This window comes from Barbus barbus (assembly GCF_936440315.1).
Source record: "Barbus barbus genome assembly, chromosome: 21".
Taxonomy (NCBI): Eukaryota; Metazoa; Chordata; class Actinopteri; order Cypriniformes; family Cyprinidae; genus Barbus; species Barbus barbus.
In genome coordinates, this window is record NC_136749.1 from 26,728,484 (window position 1) to 26,738,995 (window position 10,512).

The 10,512-nt window shown below is 37.7% G+C and overlaps 1 protein-coding gene across 4 annotated transcripts; it reads right to left on the bottom strand.

Annotated features, from left to right (window-relative positions):
• Positions 1–97: 97 nt before the first annotated feature.
• LOC306887069 (uncharacterized protein) lies at positions 98–8,734 on the bottom strand. Of its 4 annotated transcripts, none has more exons than XM_079444548.1 (11): positions 8,425–8,734; positions 7,918–8,092; positions 7,713–7,802; positions 7,398–7,484; positions 7,222–7,317; positions 6,811–6,852; positions 6,633–6,713; positions 2,270–2,326; positions 1,986–2,183; positions 1,767–1,886; positions 98–1,658 (listed from the first exon to the last, which is right to left on the bottom strand). In XM_079444548.1, the coding sequence occupies exons 2-11, from the start codon at positions 8,089–8,091 to the stop codon at positions 1,596–1,598; spliced, it is 1,008 nt and encodes a 335-aa protein (XP_079300674.1). In that variant the 5' UTR covers position 8,092; positions 8,425–8,734; the 3' UTR covers positions 98–1,595. The 4 variants fall into 4 exon arrangements, with proteins under 4 accessions (XP_079300674.1, XP_079300673.1, XP_079300676.1 ...); XM_079444547.1 differs by having other exon boundaries at positions 7,918–8,119; XM_079444550.1 differs by having other exon boundaries at positions 7,889–8,092; positions 8,425–8,534.
• Positions 8,735–10,512: the final 1,778 nt, after the last annotated feature.

Here is a 10,512-nt window from a genome sequence, read left to right on the forward strand (position 1 = left end):
TTTATACACGGGTGAAATAAATTCAAAACAATACAACAAAAATAAGTTATGTTGCTTGTGGTTCTCCCCCTCAAAAATATTTTCACATGACGAACACAAAAGACACAAATGTATGCCTTTATTATTACTTAATGTACAGTACAATACAACCAAACAACAACAAAAAATTATTCTGCCCCAGCATCCCGTCTTGGGACAGCCCAGAGAATCTTCAACATCACAAGCTATATTGGCCGTGGGGTAAAATCCTGATCCACCTCTGGCACACATCGACTGAAATGTCTACACAGGCTTCTTCCATGGCCATATAGGTGAACACAGATGTGAGGTTCTCAGTTATACACTTTCCACAGCCATGCCAGAAAACTCCACATCGGGTTTAGAAAGGGAGAGTATATGCAGGCAGAAAGATTTTGTAGTTTTTGTCTTTTTGTTTTAATTTTGAGCCCAATAAAGACCCATAGCCCTCTGTGTATGAGTCCTTGCCTCATCCATCAAACCACCTAACGCTGAGGTTAGATCCTGTGTGAATATGTCTGCTTATAGGGTGTGTGAATGTTTGCTACATGTGAAATTTCTACATAATTCAGTAATTATTTTCTTTCTGTAATTTTACAAAACCATTGTCATTCTTGTCTAGTGACCTCACAGTCTTGTTTTCAACCATTTTGAATCACTAATAAGCAGCGAACACAGTGAATCACAAAGCAAGTGGCTCTTTTCCTACTGTTAAAAGCAGAAGTGTTTTTTCCCCCTTCAGGAACAGTTCCACAAGGCTTTTTCCCATGAATTACAGGGGGTTTAAAGTCAAGGGTCAATATAATATTGAAAATAATTCTAGCAAATAAATTTTACTTTCATTTTCAAGCTTATGGGGTTCCATATAAAGGCAATCAATAGGAATGTAGAAAAGCAGTAAATCAATCACAAAGCAGTTGTTTCTATTTCCGATACAACTAAAGAGAAAGGCATTTTATAGCACATTTGGAAAAGCTTGCACACATTCAGTATTTTGTGAAGGTTTGTTAGACTGGAGACATTGAATCAACCTCAGCTGTGAGATGTATGTTTGTAGGGCCATTCCATGATTAAAAAACAAATAGTAAAAATAATGAATAAATGAAATGTACCCAAGCCATAATTTTGAAGTGATATATGGCACAGGAATCCATAACACCAATAGTCTTTTTAATTTATTAATTGCTAAATATACACTTTTAAAAATGCTGGGTTCAGCCTGTTGGGTCATTTTAGGCACTGTCATTAGATATTTATCAAGCATTTATCTGGTGGTTCTTTTCTGCCTTCACACTTTCAACAGCAGCTGACTTGAATGTGATACACGCCACACCTGGTTGTGAAATCACCAGGATAGTATGAAAAAAACAAAAATCAAACCATGTAAATGGGGTCATTTATTTAAAAAAGAAGTCCTTTTTCCAGGAACAATTCGTTTTAAAGGAAAAGGCAAGAATGAAGATGTAGCTTGGATATGATTATTGCACTGCAGTGACTTCATTTCACTATTAAAATGAGACAAAATGCCATTGCATTACATGAAAACAAGAATAATTATGTACATTTGTGTGTTTATCTCATGCAGCATCAGCAGTGATATCTTCCAGGAGCGGCTTGCGAAGTTCTGGATCCTCCACTGACTGCAAAATCACAAACAATCATGAACACACAGAGCAGCTCTCTGAAACTCTGACGATCACAGTGGATTTGACCGATTGATTGTTGTAACAGTGCTGATGATACAGTACCTTTACATCTTCATCCTTCTTGCACAAAGCTTTCCCAGTCAAAACACAGAAACTGATGGTCACACAGAGCTGAAGGACCGACAGTGCTATCATCATGATATCTAGTCCTCCGAGGAGCATCTAGAGGTGGAAAAACATCAGCATACTCTTAAATAATAATAAAACACACACAAATGTGTTTTTACAACACTGAAAAGGATAAATAAATCAAATCATTACCTGATTGAGATTCTTGTAGTAAAAACACGACTCAAAGTTACTCCTTTTTTGGGTAAGCCTGTCATTATTAGATGAATAATAATAATATTCTCTGTAACAGCTTAAACTGCTTCCCATTGCCAGGTCCATTGAATACAGCACAGCAGCTGTGATAGCCAGTGCAGCACTGACTACATTCAGAATCACTGCGATGACCAGCTGTACGACACAAACAATATAAACTGATGTTGCTTAATGAATGAATGAATGAATTAAATAAAAAAAACCTCTTGATTCACACCTACCAGCTTAGGATGGGAAAACTTCACTGCAAGAACACACATAATTCCAACAACAAGGAACTAGAAGGCAAAGCAAACAAATAAATACAACCCGAATTCCAGAAATGCTGGGACGTTTTTTTAAATTTGAATAAATTGAAAACTAAAGACTTCAAAATCACATGAGCCAATATTTTATTCACAATAGAACATAGATAACAAATGTTTAAACAGAGAAATTTTTACACTTTTATCCACTATGAGCTCATTTCAAATTTAATGCCTGCTATAGGTGTCAAAAAAGTTAGCACAAGGGCAACAAAGGGCTGAAAAGGCAAGAAAGTTTGAAAAGATTCAGCTGGGAGAACATCTAGCAACTAAGTAAGTTAATTGACATCAGGTCTGTAACATAAAAGGGAGTCTCTCCAATCTGTAAAAGACTGCGTAAAAAAAAAGACTGCGTGGTGGGGTGGTGATGGCGCAGTGGATAAGACACATGCCGTTGGTGTGAGAGACCCGGGTTCGAATCCACTGTAAGACACCAATGTGTCCCTGAGCAAGACACTTAACCCCTAGTTGCTCCAGAGGCGTGCGACCTCTGACATATATAGCAATTGTAAGTCGCTTTGGATAAAAGCGTCAGCTAAATGAATAAATGTAAATGTAAAAAGATTGTGGAATCCTTTAAAATCAACGTTCCTCAACGTCAAATCTCATCATCTACTAGGGTTGCGCGATAATGCCAATTGTCATATCGTCTTATCGTCAGCCTGTAAGATCGCCGATACACGATAGTATCGGGGGGAGGGGCAAATGTTTGATTATGTATTTGTTTGCTTATTTATAAGATCATTTATTTACTTATTAGTCTACTTTTTTTATTTACACTTTTATTTAAATATTAACGTAATTATTAATTATCACGCGGAATGACACATGGGAAATGAGGACAGTCTATCATTCTGACAAGGAGGATGGAGTTGGTGGGAAAGAAAAATGCCACATCGCCTATTTGGCAATATTTCGGGTTTACACCAGATGAAAAAGGTGAGCCCGCTGATGTCACGCAGGCAGTTTGCAGACTTTGCTCGAAGGTTGTGCCGGTAAAAGAATCACAAACCACAAACATGTACGTACATTTGCGTAGCCACCATCCTGCTGAGGCTGCTAAACTAGCGCCAAGAGAAGGCGCGATTAGCAAAGATCGAAGTCAGCCATCAATCATCGGAGCTTTTGCAAAAAGCACAAAGTACAAAAGAAACAGTGAAAGGTGGGCTCAGTGCACTGCAGCTGTATCGAAGTACATTGCGAAGGAAATGGTCTCCTATCATACAGTCGAGAAAGCAAGCTTTAAAGACCTGCTCCAAACCTTTGATAAACAGTACGAGCTGCCGGGGCGCAAGTACTTCACCGAAACAGCTATCCCAAACTTGTACAATGAAACTAGGGACATCATTGCTAAAGATCTGAAAGCTGCTAACTTTGTTGCTTTGACCACAGACATGTGGTCAAGCATAAACATGACCCCCTATATGTCTGTGACAGTCCATTATATTTCGGAGGATTGGAAGCTAGAAGCAAAATGCCTGGAAACAACATTTATTCCGGACAATCACACTGCAGAGGTACTGGCTGAGGCGCTGTCAGATGCCATGCATGACTGGGACATAGAACAGAGTAAAATTTCATGCATTACAACTGACAACGGGGCCAATATTGTTGCGGCCATACGAGGGCTCGGATGGCCATGGCTGAACTGTTTTGGCCATAACTTGAATGTGGCAGTGAATTATTCACTACAAAAGGAGAAAACAAAAACTGATCGAGCTCTTGGAATCTGTCGCAATATTAACGCGGCATTTTCTCACAGCTGGAAGAGGCGACGAGAGCTCCGCAAGGCGCAGGAACAGCTAAATTTACCTCAACATATGCTGATAACGGTACATAAATTATTATATTTTATTTGCTTAATATTTATCTTGTGGCACAACCATCTTAGGGAAAAATAAGAAAAATTACATTTTGTAAATCAAATATAATATTATTTAATTTAAATGATCACAACATTAACGATCGACGCATAATTGTCATTTAATATGTTGTTATTGTAGGATTGTACAACTCGTTGGGGATCAACATATGCCATGTTAGTAAAAATTCTGGAACAGCTTCCTGCCATCAAAAGGGTTTTTGCTGATGACAAGAGCCGTCGAACACTCCCAAACGTGACCTGGCAGGACATTGCTGTACTAGAGGCTGTCAGGGATGGGTTGAAGCCTGTCGCAGAATTTACTGATATATTATCAGCTGAAAATTACGTGACAGTCTCATCTCTGCTGCCCATGCTGCAGCTAACAAAGGATATCCTGAAGGAGGAGGAGACTGATGTGGAGATGACGGCAGGAATTAAACGGAGGATTTTGGAGAAACTCGACTCGAAATATGACGACAGTACCCTCCAACTAATGCGCAAAGCTACCCTCCTTGACCCACGCTATAAGGGCGACCACATCGATGCCGCACAACTTGATGTGATCAAATCACAGCTTGAGGTTGAGATGGTGGCATACTGGAATGAAAAAAATATGCCACCTGTACCCATCAGAGTGGAGGAGGAAGAAGAAAAAGATGCGGCAGGTACGTCATCAGGTGAGAAACAGCCGGCTAAGAGGATCAAGAAGACACTGGGTCGTCTTCTTGGCAGAGCAAAGCCGTCTGTGTCCACATCCACACCTGTAGACCAGCGAGCAAAATCTGAAATCACGTCTTACTTACAAGAGGAAGTAATTGATGGTGATGACAAGCCACTGGACTGGTGGAAAGAAAATATATGCCGTTTTCCTTTAATGGCAAACCTGGCAAAAAAATACCTGTGTGTTACCGCAACTAGCACCCCTTCAGAGCGTGTGTTTAGCGCAGCCGGCAACATAATTACTCCCCTTCGCAGCCTACTCAAACCAGAAAGAGTTAACCAGCTTGTTTTTTTGGCAAAAAATCTGTAGACGGAAGCATTACTCTTGCATCATAAACAGTCATATTATTTTAAATCTGTAAGCAATGTAACTAAGATTGCATTATTTTAGTTCTTGGTTATTTTATTTTTTATTTATTTTTTTGCTTTTTGTTTATTGAAACGTGTTTGGCTACTAGCGACAAGATAAACACTCTTTTATGTTAAATATGTTAAACAAGTTGGAGTTTGAAATAAACCTACTTTTCATTTTCATAGCCGACTGACTATTGTGCATTTATTCTGAATACGCATCATACATTTGCGGCTTGCAATGAATGCATATGACGATTTTTAAAAGAGAATCACTCCTCTTTGAAAACGTATTACAAGCGACTTTAAAACTAAATTTCCTTCATTCACAAATTATGTCAAGCCTGCTTGTTATAAAGAGACATCATTCTTGTACAGCTGTTATTTTAGCCATGTAAAAAAAAACGGCAAAACGGCATTATTTTCGTTTTGTTTTAGTTGCATAAAGTGTAAACAACAACAAAAATAACATAACTATACAATAACAAAAATTTGATATTACATAATTTTGTATATTAACACTGATAAATTTATGTATGATTTTTAAAATATATTTAAAAAATCATACATAATTTGCATTACATAATAGTGTCTGGTGGGTGACGGTTACGCGACGATGACAGTGAGAAACTATGCAAGGGCCAATGAATTGTACTTTGATAATAATAATTGCATAATAATAAAATAATTAAATAAAAACGACATCTAGAAAATAAGCCGTATTATCGTAATTTTTTTAGCTATCGTCCATATGACTGACTATCGTCGATAGACGATAGTATCGTCTATCGGCACAACCCTATCATCTACAGTACATAATATCATCAAAATATTCAGAGAAACTGGAGAAATCTCTGTGCATAAGGGACAAGGCGATGCTACACCATGGTAAACATGCCCCGTCCCAACTATTTTGAGGCCTGTAGCAGGCATCAAATTTGACATGAGCTCATTTTGTGCATAAAATTGTACAATTTCTCAGTTTAAACATTTGTTATCTATGTTCTATTGTGAATCAAATATTAGCTCATGTGATTTGAAAGTCTTTTAGTTTTCATTTTATTCAAATTTAAATAATGTCCCAACATTTCTGGGATTTGGGTTGTACATTGGTCCATCCAAACATGCTTGTTCAAATTGAAAGTGTGAATAAAACCACCAGATTTCACATTATTCCACCTTATTCTGATGAAAATATTATGAAAATACAAAAACGCAATAAATGTAGGGTATTCTCAAAGCAAGATCAATGTCATAAATGGTTCACTTTTTGAATGAACTCAATCATTGTACTGCATGAACTCATTTAGAAACATAATTATGAGAATGAGTAGCAATTCTTACCACACCACCGATCCAAAAAGAAAAGATGAAGCCAAAACAACCCACTGTGATATTCATGACACCAATCATTATCTGTACAGTCTATGAAACCAGAGAACATTATTTGTACCAGTTTTCAGATGACAATACATCTAGTAAAAACCATTTCTTAAATCTGATAATATCAAAAAGATCTCACCCCAAGTGCTGTGTGAATGTCTGTGAGCTTATCTTTCATATCCTGAAAAACAAACACATTGGACTGTTGCATAAAGTACTCAGAATCTGCCACAATAAGGACCATATGCTCTTTAGGTTTTAAGGAACAGTTCACCCAAAAATGTCTTAATGATGAATTTGTATCTTACAAAGACAGCTTTTTGCTTCACAAGATATTTGATGGACTGGAGTAGTGTGGATTATCGTGATGTTTTTATCAGCAGTTTGGGCTCACATTCTGACGGCACCCATTCACTGCAGAGCATCCATTGGTGAGCAAGTGATGCTTAATTTCTCATCTACATCTTGGATGGCCTGAAGGTGAGTATATTTTTAGCTCATTTAAATTTTTGGGTGAACTATTTTTGGATGATAACAGTTAGTCCCTCACCTGAGACGATGCAAGAGTCATGTTACAGCTGCGACCAAACGGAAGTGAATATTTACTTATTCCACTTCTAAATACTGAAGTTGTTTTGTCCACTAACTGAAAAACCACAGACAAACATGAATGTGAATCATGAATCATGAAATAATGTTCTGTCTATTATAAGCACAACACTGTACCTTTGCACTCCCACCCTTCTTGCGCAAAGATTTTATGGTCAAAATACAGAAACTGACAACCACACAGAGCTGAAGAACCGACAACACCTAGAGAAAAAGATCAGGATGATTTTTCAAATTGCACATATATGGAAAGTAAAGGAGATTTTTTATATCATCACACCCATGGAAATTTAATAAAACTAGCAAATCATACAGCATATGATTATATGTGGGCGTTTGTGTTGCAGCCTTATGCTATATACTGTACATGTTTATTTTACTGTATGATCCGATTTAGAAATATAAACATGTACAGAATGAGGAATGTCTTACCATACTGCTGACCGAAGTGGTAGCAATAAAGAAGATGATGCCAAAACAACCCAACACAAGATTCATGACTGCAACTACTATCTGTACAATCTATGAAATAAAAGAACAATATTTGTTTATAGTTAAAATCCAGATTTTAAACTAGATATGCAAAATTAAGAGTGCATGAAACATACCTAAGCATCAGTGCAAGACTTTCACTCACCCCAATAACTCTCTGGGTGTCTGTCAGCTTCTCTTTCATATCCTCAGATGCAAAACATACTGGACCATAGCACAGAGAACTCAGAATCTGACACAGTGCAGGCCATTTACTCTTCGGGTTTGAGGTGATGGTGATGACCATCATTCCCTTTCCCTGAGACACTGTCAGAGACATGCTGCAAATAGGAGAAATGGACTTTAACCTACAAGTTAAACAAACAAGTAGGGCTCAAGCATCAGAAAATCACAATGACCCAAATTAAATATTTCTTATGATAGTTATGTAAATTCTTAACAGTTTGTTTTCCTTTGCCAAGTTCTAAAATAGGCATAATTATTGCAACAACATTGCTGTGAGTTTCTCGTCGACTGCCTCAACGTTTCTAAGAGGAAGTGATCATTCACCTGCTCATGTTTGCTGTAGCCTAAAAGCAAACTGTTGCGATTCTAGTCACACTTTTTTACTTTTAAAATTGTTCTTACATTTTCGATAGCACGTTATGCTCACCTTATGAATAATTGTAGGCTATAGCCTATATTTTACAGTCCAGACTATAAGATGACTTTCCTGATGTGTTGAAAGTGGAGCTGTTTTGTCCCTGCCTGATTCCCGTCAGTGATTAAGTTTCATATTTCCTTGTTTCGCTTGAAATTTACATAATAGCTGTCACGGTGCACACAGCAGGGAGGAACAAGGAACACGGAGACGAGTATGTTACTCAAAACAAAAGGACTTTAATGTCGACATTAAGGTAGGACAAGGCAGACATCGCCATCAAACACCAGGGAGTAACGAGTAGACCAGATGCCATAACACTGAACAGACAGGACTATAAATACACAATGACATGAAACGAGGACAGGAAACAAACCAAATATGGACACAAGAGGCAGGAACACATGAAACACGACAGAGGACTGACAATAACTTTCCAGTTACGCTGGCAGTGGTTGGTTTTCCGGGAGTTGGTTGAAATGTGAAGAGTGTAGGCTACACTGTACTCTTTGGGAAATTCTTTGGACTTTTGAGTGGGGTTTATAGGAAACGTGTGAAAAATTGTGTTTTATGGTCACTGAAATAACATATTTCTGCAGTCATAAAAATTGTTATAGCGTATCTTAGCCAGCTATTTTAAACTGTTTGATCACATTCTAGGGTGACTATTATGCATTAAAAAAAATAATTATGAAAATGTTATAAAATTAAAAAATATATATGATTTTTATATTAGTGCTACCAGTATTACAACATTAATATTGTAACTTTTTTGCAACATTTGAACTTTTAATTTAGCGCAATATTTTGTCATTGCAACATTTTAGTGTAATTTTCACTTACAACTGCAATTGGATTTAAACCTAAATTCACTATTGTGACCATCAAGATGTTTACTATGACCACACTCGACAAAACTGAATATACAGGTCCTTTTCAAAAAATTAGCATATTGTGATAAAGTTCATTATTTTCTGTAATGTACTGATAAACATTAGACTTTCATATATTTTAGATTCATTACAACACAACTGAAGTAGTTCAAGCCTTTTATTGTTTTAATATTGATGATTTTGGCATACAGCTCATGAAAACCCCAAATTCCTATCTCAAAAAATTAGCGTATTTCATCCGACCAATAAAAGAAAAGTGTTTTTAATACAAAAAAAAGTCAACCTTCAAATAATTATGTTCAGTTATGCACTCAATACTTGGTCGGGAATCCTTTTGCAGAAATGACTGCTTCAATGCGGCGTGGCATGGAGGCAATCAGCCTGTGGCACTGCTGAGGTGTTATGGAGGCCCAGGATGCTTCGATAGCGGCCTTAAGCTCATCCAGAGTGTTGGGTCTTGCGTCTCTCAACTTTCTCTTCACAATATCCCACAGATTCTCTATGGGGTTCAGGTCAGGAGAGTTGGCAGGCCAATTGAGCACAGTAATACCATGCTCAGTAAACCATTTACCAGTGGTTTTGGCACTGTGAGCAGGTGCCAGGTCGTGCTGAAAAATGAAATCATCTCCATAAAGCTTTTCAGCAGATGGAAGCATGAAGTGCTGTCCACTGCTTCCGCAGGCCCCCCAAGGTCTGGAATCGGTCCTTCTCCACAATCTTCCTCAGGGTCCGGTCACCTTTTCTCGTTGTGCTGCGTTTTCTGCCACACTTTTTCCTTCCCACAGACTTCCCACTGAGGTGCCTTGATACAGCACTCTGGGAACAGCCTATTCGTTCAGAAATTTCTTTCTGTGTCTTACCCTCTTGCTTGAGGGTGTCAATGATGGCCTTCTGGACAGCAGTCAGGTCGGCAGTCTTACCCATGATTGCGGTTTTGAGTAATGAACCAGGGTGGGAGTTTTTAAAAGCCTCAGGAATCTTTTGCAGGTGTTTAGAGTTAATTAGTTGATTCAGATGATTAGGTTAATAGCTCGATTAGAGAACCTTTTCATGATATGCTAATTTTTTGAGATAGGAATTTTGGGTTTTCATGAGCTGTATGCCAAAATCATCAATATTAAAACAACAAAAGGCTTGAACTACTTCAGTTGTGTTGTAATGAATCTAAAATATATGAAAGTCTAATGTTTATCAGTACATTACAGAA